This window comes from Narcine bancroftii, chromosome 2, assembly GCF_036971445.1.
Source record: "Narcine bancroftii isolate sNarBan1 chromosome 2, sNarBan1.hap1, whole genome shotgun sequence".
Lineage (NCBI taxonomy): Eukaryota > Metazoa > Chordata > Chondrichthyes > Torpediniformes > Narcinidae > Narcine > Narcine bancroftii.
The window spans coordinates 247,965,304-247,984,933 of record NC_091470.1 but is presented as its reverse complement, the minus strand read 5'-3'; the positions used below and the strand labels follow the sequence as shown (position 1 = coordinate 247,984,933).

Here is a 19,630-nt window from a genome sequence, read left to right as displayed (position 1 = left end):
TGTAGACAAAAGTTCAGGAGTTTAAAAAAAGCAACAACCTAATCTTACCTGGATTCTGCTTACAGGAAGGTTGTGTGTTTTGATCGGTGGTGTGCCGCAATTAAAGTAGAAAATAACTTTGATTTATTGAGGGAAATAATTCTGAATGAGATTAAAAATTGTGTTCCTGATGATATTTATTCAAGTGTACTTGGCAGAGAAAAATATTAAAAAAAACTTGGCAAGAAATTGCTAAATTCGCAGAGGAATATGCTTTAACCCACGAGTCTAAGTGGACACCAGGGAAAAACCTTTCAAAGGAATACTGCTGATAATCCAAGTAGAGTAGAAAGAAAATCTAGAAGTAAGGAAGAGATGAAGAGAAATAAGTGAAGGAAAAATTTTTGAGTGTTATTTGCCACTATTGTAAGAAGGCAGGGGACACAATAGCAAATTGTCCTGTACTGAAAAGGAAGAAAGAGAAAGGGGTGGCACCAACTGCCTGAGTTTAGAGTGAGAAAGTTAAGGATACTTTAAAACCATTCAAGACTGAAGGTTTCATTTTAGTTAAAGAAGGATCCAATCAAGTGCCAGTTAAAATCCTGCAGGATACTGGAGCAGCCCAATCGCTTGTATTAAGCAATGTTTTGAATTTTGGTGAGGAGACCAATACTGGAGATGTGAATTTAATTAAAGACATTGGTGGTGAAGCAGAGCCTATACCTTTGTATAGAATAGTGATGAAATCAGACCTAGTTAATGGCCTGGTTACGATAGGGATAAGATAAAGTCTGCCAGTGGATGGAGTTTCTCTTTTGTTAGGAAATGATTCAGCAGAGGGTAAAGTCATACCTGTGGTGAAATTCACAAGTAAGTCATTTGTTTATGAGTCCAAAAAGGATTTGGAAATCTACCCTGCATGTGCCATTACTAGAGCCATGTCTAGAAAAAAGGTAGAGGTAGAGAAAGTCTGTGATGATCCTGTAGTGGAGACAAGCATTGAGGACAAACATAAGGATCCAGCTTTGCTGTTGTCAAGAGAAGAATTAATAGCTGGACAAAAGCATGATCCTGATCTTGCTGGGATAAGAGATAAGATTCTGTCTAACCAGGAAATTGAAACTGTGCCAGTAGGTTACTTTGTTCAGGATGGAATACTGATGAGAAAGTGGAGACCACAAGTGATACCTGGCAGTGAAAACTGGGCAGTAATAAGGAAAGTTGAAATTCCAAAAACTTACAGGAATGAAATATTAAAGTTGGCTCATAGTACGCCTTTGGGAGGTCACTTTGGAGTGAAGAAGACGGTAGAAAAGATAAGGAAAGTTTTATTGGCTGAAATTAAGAAAGGATGTTGTGAACTTCTGTAGAACCTGTCACACTTGTCAACTGGACCACTAATGGCACCTAATCAAGGACCACTAATGGCACCTTTACAACCCATCCCTGTTTTCGGGGAGCCCTTCTCAAAAATGATAGTGGATTGTGTTGGCCCATTGCCAAAAACCAAAGTGGGAAATGAATATTTGTTAACACTCATGTGCACAGCTTCAAGGTTTCCAGAGGCTATTCCCTTGAGAAACATTAAAGTGAAGACGATTGTGAAGGCTATGCTAACATTTTTCACACTGTTTGGTCTACCAATGTAAATTCAATCAGACCAAGGGAGTAATTTTATGTCTGGAATATTTCAACAGGTGGTGTATGCCCATCAAATTGTGTCATCTGCCTATCATCCTGAAAGTCAAGGGGCCTTGGAAAGGTTCCATTTAACTATGAAAAATATGATGAGGGCTTATTGTGTGGAAAATAAAAAGGATTGGGATGAAGGAATCCATTTGTTATTGTTTGCTGTTAAGAGAGGCAACTCAGAAGTCTCTTGGCTTTAGTCCATTTAAGTTGGTGTTTGGTCATGAAGTCAGGGGTCCTTTACTATTGTTGAAGGAACAGTGGATACATAATGATATAAAATCAAATCTTTTCGATTATGTTTTCAAATTTAAAAACAGATTACATCAGGCTTGCGAAATGGCAAGGAAAAATTTAAAAACTGCTCAGGAAAAAATGAAAATTCAGTCGGTACGATCAAAAAGCAAAAATTAGGGACATTAAACCTGGTGACAAAGTATTCGTTTTGTTCCCAAAGCAGTCAAACCCTTTGAGAGCTCAGTTTTCAGAACCATATAAGGTGAAATCAAAAATTAACCAGGTCACCCATGTCATTGAGATGCCTGATTGTCGAAGAGAGATGCCTGATTGTCGAAGAGAGACACAGGTCTGTCACGTGAACATGCTTAAACCTTACTTTGAGAAAATGACTGAGGAGGAGACTAGGATTCCAACCAAGGTGCTAGTTATAGAGGAAAGTAAGGAGGAGATAATTTTTGTGGAAGGTCATGGAGCCCCAGGCTGGAAAATTCTATAGTTTTGCAAAACTTAGAATCCAAGTTAATGCATTTGACTAAATCAGAAACGGAAGAAATTAAGACATTACTTATGAAATTTAAGGATATATTCCCAATGTTCCTAGAAGAACTACTGTGGCTTGTCATGATGTGGAGGTCGGTGATGCTAAGCCTATTAAGCAGCATCCTTACCGAGTTAATCAGGAAAAGAGCAGATTGCTGGATCAAGAGGTGGATTATATGCTCAAAAATGAGATTATCTGAAAATCAAGTTCCAATTGGAGTTCACCCTGTGTTCTGGTGCCTAAGCCAGATGGCTCAATTAGGTTTTGTACAGATTATCAAAAGGTAAACATGGTGACAAAGACTGATGTGTTCCTTATCCCCAAAATAGATGATTGTATAGATAAGGTGGGGAAGGCTAAATTTCTTACAAAGATTGATCTCTTAAAAGGATACTGGTGTGTTCCTTTGACAGAGAAAGGCAGGGAGATTTCTGCATTTGTTACACCTTCGGGATTGCATGAGTATAATGTTATGCCTTTCGGGATGAAAAATGCACCTGACACATTTCAGAGAATGATTAATGCAATAATTCAGGGTTTAGAGTACACAGGAATGAACCTATATCGATTATTTAATAATTAGTATGGATACATGGGAAGAACACATGCTTGAATTAGAGCAATTATTTCAGAGACTGGTGGAAGCACACCTCAAAGTGAATTTACTCAAGATTGAGTTTGGACATGCCACTGTAATTTAACTGGGTTATGTGGTATGACAGGGACAGGTGGCACTGGTTGGAGCAAAAGTATTGGCTATCACTGTGTTTCCTATCCCCGGTAATAAAAAAGCTCCTCGGAGATTTCTAGGTATGATTGGCTACTATTGTAGATTTTGCAAATATCCCATTAACAAAACTACTTGTAAAGAAAGAAAAATTTATCTGGTCAGATGCATGCCAGGAAGCAATTCTGAAGTTAAAGGCCATTTTATGCCATCAGCCCTTAATTGTGTCCCCTAACTTTGAAAAGCCATTCTCTTTAGCCGTGGACGCCAGTGATGAAGCGGTTGGTGCTGTACTGTTACAGAAGAAGGATGGTGATGGAGTAGAACATCCTATATCTTACTTCTTGAAAAAGTTTAACAACCATCAACAAAATTATTCAACCACTGAGGAGTTAATAGTGCTTGTTTTAGCGTTGCAACATTTTGATGTGTATATTTGTACTGCTCAAAAACCGTTAATAACATATACTGATCATAATCCATTAGCTTTTCTGACTAATATGAAAAAATAAGAACAGACGGTCATTGAACTGGAGCTTAATTTACAAGAGTATGAAGGGAATGGATAATGTAATAGCAGATTGTTTGTCAAGATGTTAATCTGGGTAGATATGAATCTAATCACATCCTTACTGTAAAAGATGGAGTTTTCATTTTATTTTATGTAATTCTTCCATTAATTAAAAAATTGTTCTTGTGGACCAAATTTTTTTTAGCAGGGTAAGTGTTACAGAGTTCTGTGTTGTGTGGTTTTGTGTTGGAAAGTGACAGTTTGCTTTAGAGAGTGAAGGTGAAGGTGCACTGCTGAAAGAGTGGGAGATGGACTGGGCATGTGCAGAAGATGATCTAGATATTTCTGGACTTGGATGACAAACTACCACTGGGTATGGCTGTGAAGTGGAAGGAGGCCCAAGCAGAGTCATTGTCTGGGAGGCAGTTTAGAATGTTGGGCATTTTAAAAGGGATGAACATTCCAAAGGAAGCCAGAAGGATCTGTGCTAAGCCATTGTTCTTCTCTCTGCAAGCAACACAAGAAGACAACTTTGAATTTTGTGCTCTCTCTCTCTCAAAGATCTTTTGGCTTCAGTTTACCAAACAAACTGAATTTTGTTTATGATCTTTGCTTTGGTTGAGATTGAAGTTTTGTGAGTCTTGTGTGTTGTGTGTTTTGTGTTTGTTTCGTGTCTAAGTTTTTCTGTGGGCTGGTTGGAAATATAACTTAGACTTTAATTACATATGCTATATTTAGGCTGGGGAATTTATTTGTTTTATATTGCTATAGAAATTTGCATAGTAACCAGTGGGCATTATTATAAAAGGGGGGATTTTGAATTAAAGTTTGAAGGCGAATTTTTGTTAATAAAGTAATTGTTCATCTTCCCCTGTGATATGTCTTCTTTGTGGTTGCTGGTTTGATCTTGTAACACACTGCATGGCAAATTAACTGGGATGCCAGAGATAAAAAGGCTTAAAAGAGATCCATAAGACTAATTCCTGGTATGAGGGAATTGTCCCATCAAGAGAAGCTAGTCTAGAATCATTTATTTCCCTTGGAGTTTAGAAGGGGAAGGGGAGATATTATTGAACATTATAAGATGCAAAGGGGTAGATGTTGAGATGTGTTCACTAGTGGGAGAGTCTCTAAACAAGGAACATGGTTAAGAGATTAGTGGCCGGTTACTTAAAAGCAACATGCATAACCATTTCGCCTCGCAAAATGTGGTGAAAATTGTGTTCTCTACCCCAGAGGTGTGGGGAGATTAAGCCATTAGAGGTGGAGTTAGATCAACTTTTGAAAGATCAGGGAAATTCTGGATGTGGGAATTTTTTGCAAAAGATATGTTGCTGACCTGGGTAAATCAGACATCATAATAGTGAATGGTGGAATAGACTTGACAGTAGTTACTTCTTGTTCCTGTTACATTTCTTCAGCCTGATATCAACAACGTCAAGGAAAATGGGGAAAAATGAAACTTTGAACAGAAGAGAGACAATGATAAAGACTCTAGCTTATCTAAATGGTTCCTCCCTCTCTATGTCATTTGTTGGTCAAATTAACATAATCAAAATGGTTTAATCAAAGGTTTAATAAATCTAATTTACAAAAATCAAAAATATATGTGGGCTTTGCTTTGCCTGAGACATTATTATTGGGCTATTAATATTATTTTCTGGATTCATTAGATAGATAAATCAGACTGCCCAGGTTGGACATCATGGAGCTGAAAGGTTTTAACAAATTTTCTCTGGCAATACTACTTGGTGCTCCCCTTCCGTTTTCTTAGGTAAAGGTGAATAAATTAATAGGCAGTTCGGTAGTCAAAAATTCATTACAAATTTGATTTCAAATTTGTTTTTAACGAAAAAAAATTTCTTTCTCTGCTCCGATTATTAATAATTTCTTTTTCCTCCATCTTGTCTTGATTGTGTTTTTCGTAAATGGAGAGAAAAGGGTATCACCTAATTTTTTACTTATTTGTCGGCAACAGTTTTATGACCTTTGAACATTTGTCACAAAGATTTAATCTCCCTAATTTCCATTTTTTTTTCAGATATTTACAGGTTAGAGATTTTCTGAGAAACCAAGTTACTACTTTTCTGTTCTCCCATGATAGTGATTATATTGACTTGACCAAACGGTTTAATAGGATTCATTAATGGATAAATATATTGTATTTCTATTAATAAAATTAAGAGTACTTGGGAGAGTGACTTACAAACTATTCTTTCAAACAATATATGGACCAAGTGTTTAAAATTAGTCCACTCCTCTTACATTTGTGCACGTCATTCATTTATTCAATTCAAGGTTGGTCATAGAGCACATTTATCCAAAGATAAGTTAGCTAAGATTTTTCCTATTATCCTGTGACAGATTTTGTAATCGGACTGCTTCCTTACTTCATATATTTTGGCCCTTTTCATCATTAGATCACTATTGGAAGGCAATTTTTAACGCAATTTCCAGTATTTTCTCAGTTACTATTCAACCTCATTCAATTACAGCTTTATTTGGTGTGGTGATAGAGGTCAATTATCGGTGTTGAACTGCCATGTGATAGCTTTTGCCACTTTAATGGGCTAGAAGATGTATTTTTGCTAAGATGGAAGGACTCTAATCCTTCCAATTTGCACAATGGATGACCCAAACCTTATCATGCTTGAACCGTGAGAAGATTAGAAACGGAAGTTCAGTTTAATAAAATGTGGCACACTTTTATGGAATATTTTAATGTTTAATGAATAATAGTGATTTACTATTTTGTATATAACTTATATGAAGTGCCAGTTGATGAAGTAGACAAAGACGATGTGGTCAAACAATAATCATGTTTTTTATTACAGAAACTCATGGTACAATAATGAAAGACAATAGGTGCATACACAGTTATACCCAAGAGGTTGAGAATACTCTAACAGCCAAAATACGCCAGTATCTAGCAAGCAATCGAAATATAATGAGATGTTTTATGAATATGTCAGCCTATCAGGTTGTTTACGAATTCTGGTGCTTCTCAAAACAGGTGGCTCCTTTGCGACCTTGGGAACTGGTAGAATCCCTGGGTCTGTAGTGTGGGAAGGATTGACTTCTGGACCCGCTCCAGAATCACCAGCGTGAGGCAGTGGAGCCTCAGCATGGCCATCTGAAAGCTTATTAGGGTTCACAGGCTTGGGGGGGGGGGGTGAGTCCAACCTCTCAGGCTCAGTCTGAGTAGGGGTGCGAGGAAGGGGTGAACCAGGCAAGGCCAGATCTCTTAGGGGTACAGTGTCAGTACTCCTGTCTGGGAATTTAACATGCGCGTAGTTGGGGTTAGTATGCAGTAGCTGAACTGGTTGGACTGGGTTGTGTCTGTTTTATGCGCCCGAGCATGGCTCTTCAGCAGCACGGTTCGAGGCTCAGATTAACAGGCTGGCCAGTCCATCACAGTTCCTGATTTCCTAGGAAAGGCAAACATACGATTATGAGGTGTTTGATTTGTTGCAGTAGACAATAAAGACCGAATAGAATGTAGCGCCCCGGCCAGCATCTCCTGCTACCGGGTAAGAGGATAACCACGTGTTTTTAAAGCAGTCTTCCAGACTGTAGCATTAGCCCTTTCGACCTGCCCATTGCCCTGCAGGTTGGAGCTTGTGGTACGGCTGCTGGCAATCCCCTTCCATAGCAGGGCTCACCGCAGTTCAGCACTCATGAATGCTGAGCCCCTATCGGTATGAATGTAATTGGGAAAACCAAAAATTGCTGAAAATTCTGTCAAGTGACTGAATGACAGACGCTAACGAGACATCAGGGCAGGGTATTGCAAAGGGAAACTTGGAATATTTGTCAATTACAGTAAGGAAATATACATTCTTCTTGTTGGAAGGAAACGGTCCTTTAAAATCTAAGCTAATCCTCTCAAAAGGTCGGGTTGCCTTGACGAGAGTGGCCTCTGGAGCTTTGAAGTATTGAGGTTTGCATTCTGCGCAAACGGGACAGCTTTTAGTCAGCTTCCTGACTTGTTCCAGACAGTAAGGAAGTTTGTTAGCCCTTATGTAGTGGAAGAATCTCATGACTCCTGGGTGGCACAGTCTGCTATGGATCTCTTTTAGCCTCTCCAGTTGAGCACCAGCAGCAGATTGTGACAATGCGTCAGAGGGATCATTTAACCTGTCAGGTCTATACTGGATCTCATAATTAGAAGTTGATAGTTCTATTCGCCAGTGTGCCATCTTATCATTCTTGATTTTACTTTTGTGTTTAGTATTGAACATGTAGGCTACAGATTTCTGATCAGTGACAAGAGTAAATTTTCTGCTGGCTTGAAAGTGTCTCCAGTAGTGAACAGCTTCAATAATAGCCTGAGTTTTTTTTTTCAATGGCAGGATGTTTAAGTTCAGGTCCACGTAACGTGTGGGAGAAGAATGCCAGAGGTCTGCCCTTTTGATTAAGGGTTCCTGCCAAGGCACAATCTGAGGCATCAGTTTCCACTTGAAATGGGACATCCTCGTCAATGGATGAGAGTGCAGCTTTGGCAATATCAGTTTTAAATCTCTCGAAAACCTTCAAGGCCATTGGAGAGAGAGGAAAAGATTTAGTGTCAAACAGAGGGCGTGCCTTCATGGCATAGTCCCGAACCCATTTGCAGTAGTAGGAAAAGAATCCCCTACACCTTTTAAGGGCTTTTGCTGAGTTTGGAGGTGGTGACTTCTTAAGGGGGACCATTCTTTCCGGGTCGGGGCGGATTTCGCCCTCGTGGACAATGTAGCCCAGAATGGGTAGCTCTGTTGCATTGAACACACATTTGCCCTCGTTAAATGTAAGGTTGAGTTCTTTAGCTGTTGCTAAAAATTTCTTTAAGTTGTTGTCGTTCTCAGCCTGTGTTTTCCCAGATAGTGAAACGTACCCTGTAACTCATACATCCTAACAATGTGATCCATTTCCCTCTGAAACATGGACACACCATTAGTGACCCCAAAAGGTACCCTTTTAAACTGGCATAATGCCCTCCATCAGCCTCAAAAGCCGTATAGGGCCATTCCCTTTTCTTAATGGGGATTTGGTGATAAGCTGCTTTGAGGTCAATAGTGGAGTACACTTTGTATTGTGCTATCTGATTTATCATTTCGTTGATGCGTGGCGGGGGGGAGGTAGGCATCCAGGTTCGTGTAACGGTTGATTGTCTGGCTGTAGTCAATAGCCAGTCGTCTCTTAGTGTGATTTTTCACGACTACCACTTGGGCCCGCCACGGACTCTTACTAGGTTCAATTACTCCCTCTTTAAGCAGTCTCTGGTCTCCGCTTTGATAAACTCACGATCCTTAGTGGCAATCGGCTGACACATGGGATAAATCACTGAAAAGGGAAGGAACTTTGATCTTTAATGCGGACAGACCGCAGTAACTATCACGGGGGATGGTAAGTGTGGGCAGTGGCCAACCGAAATTTAACATTACACTGTTCATCTGAGATTGAATATTTAACCCCAGTAACACAGGGGTGCAGAGGTCCGGCATAATAAAGAGCCACACATCAGCAAGGCAATGTCCCTGCAAATTTAAAGTAACTTTACACTTGACCCATACAGTTTTTGTAAGTTCACTACAAGCCATCGATATCTTTCGGTTTGCTGGATATCTCCATAAATTTAAGGCTCTGGCAACTTTCTCGTGGATGTAGCTGTCAGTACTCCCCGAGTCTATTAGACAATAAAGAGTCCCACCATTCACCTCCCCCTTCATAGTCGACCATTCCAGTCCATAACATTCCCCGAGCTTTGCAGTCAATTGAGCTATCACAGGGGATCTCACCTCACCATCCCTTAAAGTCGATTCAGCCTGCTCATCTGAAGATTCCCCCTTTTCACAGTTGTCTTCCATTCCTGCAGCTCCAGGATGCATTTTCTTGGTGCTTCTCTTCTTCTTCTTATCAGTGGGAGTACTTTTCGCCTTACATGCTTTAGCGAAGTGGCCGAGTTTCCCACAATAGCTGCAGGTAGCAAATTGAGCCAGGCACTTCTGTCTGGGGTGCCAGCTCTTATCACAGAAGTAGCATTTTTCAGGAGTTTGTCCTCTTCTTTCCTTCGGGGTTCCAGCACTCCTGGATGTTTCCTTTTCGGTTTCTAGCATTTCACTGGACCGCGTGGCACTTCTCAGTGTTTTGGCTAGGGTGACTGCCCGGTCTTAGGTTAAGGGCTCTGTCTCCAGCAGCCTCTGTCGGATGTAACTGGAGTCAATCCCGTTGACAAAAGCATCCAGCTTCAAGGCATTGCGGTGTTGTTGCACAATGACTGCCTTGACATCATATTCGTTTGCAAGCGAATCGAGGGCCAGTGCATAGGCAGCATCACTTTTCCCTGGTGTCGAGCAAGCATCACATTCCGTGGCGCTGTAGTAAGCAGTCTGACGTTCCTGGGCTATAGCCAGAGTGATAGCTCCTTACGTTACGGTGAATGGGACCTCACCCAGCAGAGAGTTCAGGTGGCCCCACTGTATCACCTCATCGACCACGTTGTTTCAAGCCCTGTAGTAATCGAAACAAGCAATCCAGTGGTTGAAAATTTCTCTGGCCCTCGGGGCCGACGTGTCGATTATCAGCCGCTCTGGCTTGAGTGCTGCATCCATTTCTGCGAATAAAATTGAAGTGCCAGTTGATGAAGTAGACAAAGACGATGTGGTCAAACAATAATCATGGCTTTTATTAGCAGAAACTCATGGTACAATAATGAAAGACAATAGGTGCATATACAGTTATACCCAAGGGGAGTGTCCTCAACAGTAGAGATAATGCACAGCCAATATTAGTACAGCAAGGCTCGCCAGAGGGGAGACAGGCAGCTTGGCAGACATTCGCCATTTTTAATGCATTTTCCAGTATTTTCTTGGTTACTATTCAACCTCATTCAATTACAGCTTTATTTGGTGTGGTGATAGAGGTCAATTATCGGTGTTGAACTGCCATGTGATAGCTTTTGCCACTTTAATGGGCTAGAAGATGTATTTTTGCTAAGATGGAAGGACTCTAATCCTTCCAATTATGCACAATGGATGACCCAAACCTTATCATGCTTGAACCGTGAGAAGATTAGAAACGGAAGTTCAGTTTAATAAAATGTGGCACACTTTTATGGAATATTTTAATGTTTAATGAATAATAGTGATTTACTATTTTGTATATAACTTATGAAACATTTATAATCTCTTCCTGAACTTACTTATTTACATACAGTCAATTCACCAATGTACCACTACCCTTTTGTTGGTTTAAGGCATCCCAGTGGCTTTTTCTCTTTTTTTAGTTGAGGGCTATAGATTTAGGATTAGTTAGTTAGTCTTTTTCTTTTATTTTTCTTGTTCTTACACTTTTTGTTGTATATTATATATATATATATATATATATATATAAAATTCAATAAAAAATATTACATTAAAAAATAATAAAGACTGAAGGGAATGTGACAATTTTTGGTTTTATTGGACTTTTTTTGTTTATTGGCACAGCATTGGTGATTGGTCACCTTTCCATCTGCCTATTCTCCCTGGTGTTGAGAAAACAGAGCTCCAATAACTGGACTTTGGGTGGGAACTGTCGGCCAAGAAGAGAATGATTGAGCAATATGTGTTAACACTGGAAGAGTTCTCTGATGAGATGAAGTAAACTGAAATGAATTTTTCATTGTCATGTGTATTGAGATATGAAGAAGAATTTTGTTTTATGCCTATCCAGTTAAGACAATCTATCCATGAGTACAAAAAGCAGAACAAACTTTTTAAAAAACAGGTTCAAATAAAAACAGTGCAAGGGTAGCATAATTTTACCAATGAGAGTTCAGAAAACAGAAGGATGGGGACAAAAGGCAATCAACCTACCCAGCACAGAGCCAAGATTCACCTTTCAGTGTACAAAATGATGTTGTGGTCCTTAGGCTCTTCCATTTACTAACACAATAAATTTTGTTGCAATAAAAACAGCAAGGGTATCATCGGTGCTGTTATTATGGGACTTATTGGACACTAGCAATTATGAACCACTGGACTTTATCTGTGGGAGACTTTCTGCTTCTTTACACGAATGGATCCAATGCCAAATGAACACAACAACTGAACTTGGAGAAATCGTTGACCCAGAGCTAAACTAAACACAGTAGACAAAATTAGGGTTGATGAAGTCATTTCCTTTTTGGGCATGTGGTGCGATGTGGAAGGCTGCAGAAAACGGAAAAGATCATCAATGAGACTGACCTTCCATTTATTGGTTAAGAAGGTCGCTATCATCATAAAGGATTCGCATCACCCTGGTCACAATCTCTTCTTCAGTCAGAAGGTGAAAAAGTCTGAAGACCAGTGCCTCGAGGTTCAAGAACACCTTTCTCCAATAATTATCAGGCCCTTGACCGCACCAAACTACTTTAAGCATGAACTCCTCCTAGACTACCTATCTGCACGATTGAAACATCACTTTTTTGCACTAACTTTAACTGTGAATATTTACCTTTTTATTTGCTGTTTTTCTATTTCATGGCACTTTATGGGAATTTAATTTATACTATTCTTGTTGGTACCTGTGTGATTGGAACAAGCAAGAAATTCAATACATCTGTACAATATATAAAATAAACTCTCATTTCATATTACCATGGTACCTTGCTTACCTTTAAAAAAACTGTGGAGTCCCTTGCTCTCAGAAACAAAATCAGTGCTGAAAATTTAGAGACAAATTATAAAACTGGTAAAACTCCATCCATCTGCTATTTGGAAGCCCAAAGTATTCCGTGACGATGCCCACACCACTTTGAAACTCATCTGGTTCTGTTTCCCGCACTCCATCGACACGCATTTGGATGAGCTCCTGCCTCTCACTGAGTACTGTTTCTCATGCTCTATTTAAACTTAGCAGGGTTTTGTAAACAAAAAATGCAATAATATTGTATCATTTACAAAATAAATGTGAATTTAAAGGCTCCAAAAAAATGAGTTGCTGGAGGCACGAAGTGAGTCAGGCAGCATCCGTGAAGGGAAATGGAGAGTGACGTTTTTGGTCGAGACTCTTCATCAAGACAAATTTAAAGGCTGTTGGGGTATTAATTAGAACATTTAACTGTCTAGAAAATCATATAACCTGGTTGGGTCAGGAGTAAGGGATGGAGGAACAAGAACTATTCTCTTCCCCAGATCTTTGTGATGGTGAAGAAGATTAATGGAAATTCTACCAGGGTTGCAAACCTTCAATTTTGAACAACAGTTGTATTATTAATTATCAATAACTTGTGCAAAGGGTTTCTTCTTATAAAAGACATTGCATTTCTATAGCACCTTTCATCATCTCAGGATGTTCCAAACACTTCACAGGCAATTAAGTACCTGCTTAATGGCCACTAGGATAGCTATAATAAAATCTAACAATTAGAAACAAGAGCTCTAACATCAAATAAAAGGAAAATCTGTTTGAGTGTTGTTGGCTTTAGAATAAATGATGGCAAAAACATTAGAGTCTTGCCGCTCTGCTGTGAAATCTAACATAAGCACCTGGCTCAAGTTAGCATTTCGCCCATTAGACCAAATTCAGAATGATAACACGGATTTTGTGCACAAGTGTCCAGCCTGTGACTTGAAGCCAAATCCAAAAATGAGTATGTTACCTGATGAGTAACACAGCCTGATCTTGTATGTCCAGCTATTCATAAGATGCCCAGTCACTCCCAAGGAACATAAGCCTCTTGGGTTTCTGTGGGACGGTATCAGTGCTTTTAATTTGACAGGAAACTTTGTTTTTGGGTTCCATCTCCACTACAGCTGATGTTGACTCCAAACCTGCATTTCAGTTATAAATTATGTACTTGTCTGATTCAGAACAGTTTGCAACTTATCTGGTCCCTTTTTGCCCTCTCAAGTAATAACAAAATACCTATTATTTTCCATGCTTGTTTGTTTGCAATTACACCCAATCTTCTACCATGCAATTGTGGGACATCTTGGCAATACATAAGAGTATTCCTGCAAAAATATTCAAACTCAGTACTACAAATAGTTTTCCAGAGAGAGAAACCTACACAGTCCCAGTGCATTCAAGGTTAAAAAAATAGGCAATAGATATTCAGTTATAATCTTTACTAAATAAAGGCTCTGACAATGTATTTCAGACAAATCACTGCAAAACTTGCATTGTAATCTAAGGATAATGAACAATTTAAATAGCATTTCATGACTTGGACACGAGTTGAACAGTAACAACTGAAGCAAAAGTATTCCAACAGCAGCATGCAAGCCATGCTGCTGCTTTAAAAGTTCACCTGATTCAATCAGTTTCCTTTCATGTGTCCATGAATCTAGATTTAAGCTGGCATGCTTCCCTCCACTAAGCACTCAATGCCCAGATTTTGCAGTTAACCTTTGTGTTTCTGTGCATCATTCTCAGTGCAACAAAGTCCTGATTTGCAATGCGCGGAACAGCAGCTGTCGGGTCATGTGGACACTGTAGCTGGTGGTCACTTTATTTTCTTCACTACCTCACACTCTTCTGAATGTTTTTTTTTGTAAAGGATGCGATTAATATTTCTGCAAGAATGAAATGCCATGGATTTTGCAGATGCATAACATCAAGCAGATTTGAACCGATTAAATTGTTGAGATCATATAAAATAATATTTATATGCATTTGACAGACTCAGAAGTGTATTGGTTGCTGCTCTGTGTGTAAAACACATCATATAATTATATTGTTATTCACTAATTGTACATTAAAACAGGGCTTATTTTCATAATTGGTAAACATATGAATCACTTAGAATACTGGGTTCCAGCCAAGCACTTAATTCTCCTTCTTTAAAAAGTTTAGTAAATTTTGCTTAATTACTTGTAGTCATGAAAATGCAAGAACAATCTATAAATTATAGAAATGTCTTTCTTCTTCTCTTTAACCAGAACTGTTTATTGGTACAAGCGCTCAACAAAAGGAAAACACAAACTTTTCTTTTTTCCAAAGCCATGTTAAGATTGTCAAGTAGAAAAGCATACATTATTGTTTTATTTCACATCGATTTTACAATTAAACAGGCCACTTGAGCTTGGTAAAGCTGTTCTTCCATTTCATTTGAAATGTTTCTTCCTTTGACATTCCCTGCCTGCTCTGTTCCCACTTTCCCAAATAAGTAAAGCAAAAGAAAACAAGCAACAAGTTCAATACATTCTTCAGAATTCATGTTTGGGGAGAAAAATCAGCATTTGAATAACCTTGATAAATAGCTAACTACATGGTGGCTGGCTAAGTACAACTTGCTTGAACTTATTTCTCTCCCCGCATCCTTGATAGAAGTCAAAGGTAAGTCAGGAAAGCGCAAGGAACACAATTCTCCCCTCTCTCACCCATCTTGATCCTTTGTTTAGTTTACTGGCTGGAATTTGGTTCAGATCCCGCTCTTGCTGGGAAGAAAGAGGGCAATTAAAGATATCTGAGGCAATTAATGCTTTGTACCAAAGTTTTGAGGGAATTTATACTCAGCAATTTCAGTGCTCAAATCAGGAAATAAACATAAATTGACTGAGTCACCAAATTAAATGATGCATCACTCAAATCCATTTCTAAACCATGTTTCTTTCTCACCACTTTTGGACCCTCTACATCCACATCACTCCCTGAGTCTGAGTTGATCTCATTTCCATCTCCCATGCACCCCCCACCCCCCAACAAAAGACAAAGACTGTTCTTCAGCTATTTCCAAAGTTCCCCTCATTTCTCATCCACAAACCTTCACCTCCTGATTCGATGTCATTCATTGGATCTTTTCCCCTTTAGTGTCAGCTGGGATGAGCAAATCTGCAAATGGAAATCTTGAAAGTATGTGGTAACGCACAGGCTGACTTACACACTCCTGCACTTCTATCAAGGGTATCTTGCATTCAATTGACCTGTGGACCTGTATTGTCACAGACAGTGAATTAAAAAAAAATCCTTTGTTCCAATGGAGTCACAATAATAAATTGTGCCTCGTTCAATGACCTAGAGGGTACTGCATGACCAATCACTATAGCCAGATTCCCCACTGCAGACATGCATCACACTGAACATCACCTCTTTTGACAAAGCATCCTCTCCTGCTGATGGTGATCATGCTTCCTGGTTCCCGCCCACTTCCATTTCTTGTTCCTCTTCTGTCGGCAATTCTGTCATAACTATTTCTGACCTGCCCTCGGTGTAGCACTCTGTCAATGCAATGGTTGTCACTGGCTGACCAATTGATGAGATGCCCTCAGTCATCAGCTCCATCACGCCGTGTGGATAAACCTCTGTCACTGCCTGATTGTCCACACCATTCACCATGTCATGTGGCAGCTCCGTAACAATAACATGCGTCGCTTCCTCGGACATCTGAGCAGTGGCCTCTTGAACCATGGCTTGGGCAATTTCTTCTGTGACTATTAACTGTGATATACCACCATTGGAGTCTATCAACTGCACAGGATGGCCGCTAGTGGTTATAGTTTGCTCCTCACCCTCCTGCATGATGATCTGGGATGTTCCCTCCACCATGTGAGCAGCCCCTTCCTCAGTCACTATGACCTGTGTGATGCCATCTTTCATGATTTGGCTTGCCGTCCTTATATCGCACATAGTGAATTGCAGAACCTCTTGAACCACGTCACTAAGAGACGCTGGAGGTGCAGTTTGTGCTGTGATAACAGTGGAGGGTTGCTTGATGTCTGTCATCACTTCTACTGGCTTCATTGCTTCATCAACAGCTTGCTCTTTGTGGGGAAGTTGTGCAACTGCCCCCAGCGGTTCACTTGGGTCTGAATCAACTTCCTCCGTGGCAGAAACTGGGGTGCAGGTTTCCGTTTGGATGGGCTCGCGAGCTCCTTGATTGGCTGACCTTACCTCCACTGCGCCCAACTCTGTGATGGCACACAGGAGTGCATCCAGAGGGGTGGGTGCGTCTGTTGGTTGCTCGGCCGACTCCTCCTGTGTCATCACCTGCTCAATGACATGACCGGGATCAGCAAGGGCTTCCATGGCCATGGCACCTTCCCCGGCATTCCCTCCTCCAACTGGGCTCTCTACCACGACCACCTGTGTGGCACCAGAAGCGAGGTGCCTTGACAGAATCTCTCCAGGCATCATGCCACTTGAATGGGAGCTGCTTTGCGCTGTGGCAATAAATTGACCATCTTCTGTAATGTGGACCACTTCTGTCAACTGGGCCATTTGACCTGCCATAGCCAGGGTCTGTAGGGTCGCAGCTGCAGTAGCTTCCACTGAGGCATCAATGGGGACAGCATCTCCGTAGTCACCTTGATAGCCTTGAATGATGATCACTTGGCCAATGGGCTCATTTGATTCCTGCTGCTGAACGCAGCAGTTGACAGAGTCACCCAAAACTTCACTGGTCTCTGCGCTTGGGGGTGAGTTGAATGGAACAGTTGTTTCCACGAATTGTGCCCCTTGTCCTTTCAATCGACACTCATATGCTTTGGAAACTATACCTAGAATTCAGGAGGAAAACAGATTATCAGTAATGTTTGAAGGCCCTGAAAAGCAAAAATACTTTACCCAATACTAATCCAACACTAATTAATACATTTTTTTGATGCATTTATTGATGCATTGACCCATTAAAAAAAACCTTCCATCCCCAACCAATAGAAATAAGATCGTTTATGTATATCTGTTTTGTACTTCATTACTACAAAGCTCAATTAATGCATGAGAATAAGGCTTTCTCACTACAGGGCACCCACTCTCCCTTCTGAGTCAAACAGTTGTGGAATCCAAAGAATTATTTCCATTTCTGTGGTGGAGCAAAACTAAAGGGCTTCAATAGGATTGTCACTAATCAATTACAGAATCAAGAGAAAATGCACTTATCTAAAGAGAAGATACAATGTGGAACTCACTACCAACTGGCAGCAACTTCTAAATCAGAAATCTCTGCCCCAAGAAGGACAAAGGGTTCACTATCACCTGCAGAACCCCTTCTGAATCACTGATTTAGTAACATATTAATGGCCCTTTCATACTCAGTGCAAATCCTGGATCTTCCTAACCAATAGACAGTAGGGGTTGCTGAACAAACGCCTGCCTGCCTTGCTGATGCCAATCCCATCTCATAAATAGTTAAAATAAACGAGACAAATAACATTTATGTATTTAAGGACAAGGCAGATACACCCATTAGGGAGAAAGGAAAGATATGCTGCTACGGTTAGCTGAGAATGAGTTTTTGTGGGACATACACATCTGCATAGACTAGTTGGGCTGAAGGGTCTGCAGCTATGTGGTAAATTCTCTTAATTACCAAATGCAATTGCTGTTTCTCACAGATTATCAGTGACCTGCTCCTGATCAACCACTTTAAATTCAAATTAAAACAACTTTAAGGAAAGGGCAGTTGCCAACTTCCAAACAAGCTGGGAAAGATTGCCGAGATGTGTGTCTGAATTTTTCACCATTAAGTGACTGACATTGCATCATTACCTCCACATAAAGTATGTGGCTCACTGCCCATTGTGTACTCAAGCCAGGACTCACAGCTGGAAATCTATGCAGTGTTCAAGGTTGATCCTACACAACCAATGCAAGCACTGTTTCCAAGCTCAGACAGAAAGACAAATAGCAACGCATAGATCTAACAGTTTCCCTCCATTCTAACTGATAGAAGTTTGAAGCCTTTGCATTGATCTTTCAATCATGTCATAGCCTCTCAAAAAGCTTCATTTGAATCATTGTTCTTCACTGAGTGAACAAAAAGAAGCTGGAGGGAATCAGTAGATTAGGCAGCATCCATGAAGAGAAATGGACAGTCATCGTTTTGTGTCAGGACCCTTTATCGATTCTTAAACGTTGACTGGTTGTTTTTCTCCATAGACGGTGCCTGGTCTGCTGGGTCCCTCCAGCTTCACTTTGCTCACTCATGATCCCACCATCTGTAGTTCTTGTGTTTCTCATTGCTCTCTCTTGCTGTCTAAGGAATACTAAAAGAAAAAGGGTTCAAGGAGTGGATCTGTGTGATCTCTCAGAACTTTCTGCCTTCTTCTCTGTCCCCCACTTCATTTCCTCCCTTGTTCCCAGATAGGTTCATGATGGCTGGGTGACAGGTCCATACAGACTCACTGGTTGACCTCCCCAGTGTGCAACACCTGCCTGGTCCTACAGGAATTGCTGCATCCACCTAGAGGTCATTGGGTTACCCTGTTACTATGCTGTAGAACTCTGTGACTCTATAGCCATTGCACAGGGAGAATATTTTTACAACTTAACCAACCACAACTTGTGTTCACATATTTGCTTCAATATAACAGGCCAGATCAAGTGAGTTTGGGCTTGCTCCCTGTGTTTACCTAGCTGAACCTCTAAATCCTTGACTTTGGGCAGTGAAGTCCCACTGATGACTTGCCTTCAGCGGCTGAGGGCAAAGCTTTGCCTTTTATCAAAGCTATTGTGGATTTTAACAATCGTTAAACCTCTGATGCAGAAATAGTTCAAAATTATCACAACTATAATATGTTTAAATCAATAAGGTTATCTAAAACCTGTCATAATTAATAACAATAAATTATATAAAAACAACAAATAAAGAAAGAAACACCTTTCCTGTGCCTTTTAATCCCAATTCCTATTCAAATCAATCGGATCTTGGATCTTGTGCCAGTTATGACCTGGTTTAGGATGGTAGAAATGACCACCTACATCTATCAGCATGTCTCAAACTCTCAGCCTGTGTGTACAAGTTTGGGACATACTTCAGAGTGAATGGCTAAATGCCATTGATTCTCTTTGTGATTGCTGGGCAAAACCAGGAAGACTCTGCCTCACTAAAATGCCTCACAGGACTTCACAAGAGAGCCATCAAACAAAATTTAACAGCAAGTTGCATATTGGAAGTAGGCAGGAAAAATTAGGCCGAATGGGCAGGTTTTAAAGAGAGAGAGGCAGAGAGGCTTAGGAAGGGAATTGTACATCTGAGGACCTATAGCCACAAACGTTG

General features: G+C 40.3%; 1 protein-coding gene across 5 annotated transcripts in view; it reads right to left on the bottom strand.

The window, feature by feature from the left end:
- Positions 1 to 12,283: 12,283 nt before the first annotated feature.
- Positions 12,284 to 19,630, bottom strand: part of znf407 (zinc finger protein 407) — a 589,445-nt gene continuing 582,098 nt past the window's right edge. For 4 of the 5 annotated variants that reach the window (XM_069920758.1, XM_069920760.1, XM_069920762.1 and 1 more), the window contains one exon: positions 12,286 to 17,129. In XM_069920758.1, the coding sequence (XP_069776859.1) occupies positions 15,757 to 17,129 (1,373 nt within the window). In that variant the 3' untranslated portion in view covers positions 12,286 to 15,756. Of the gene's footprint in view, positions 17,130 to 19,630 lie in introns of all 5 variants that reach the window. The other variant, XR_011352118.1, reaches the window with a different exon arrangement.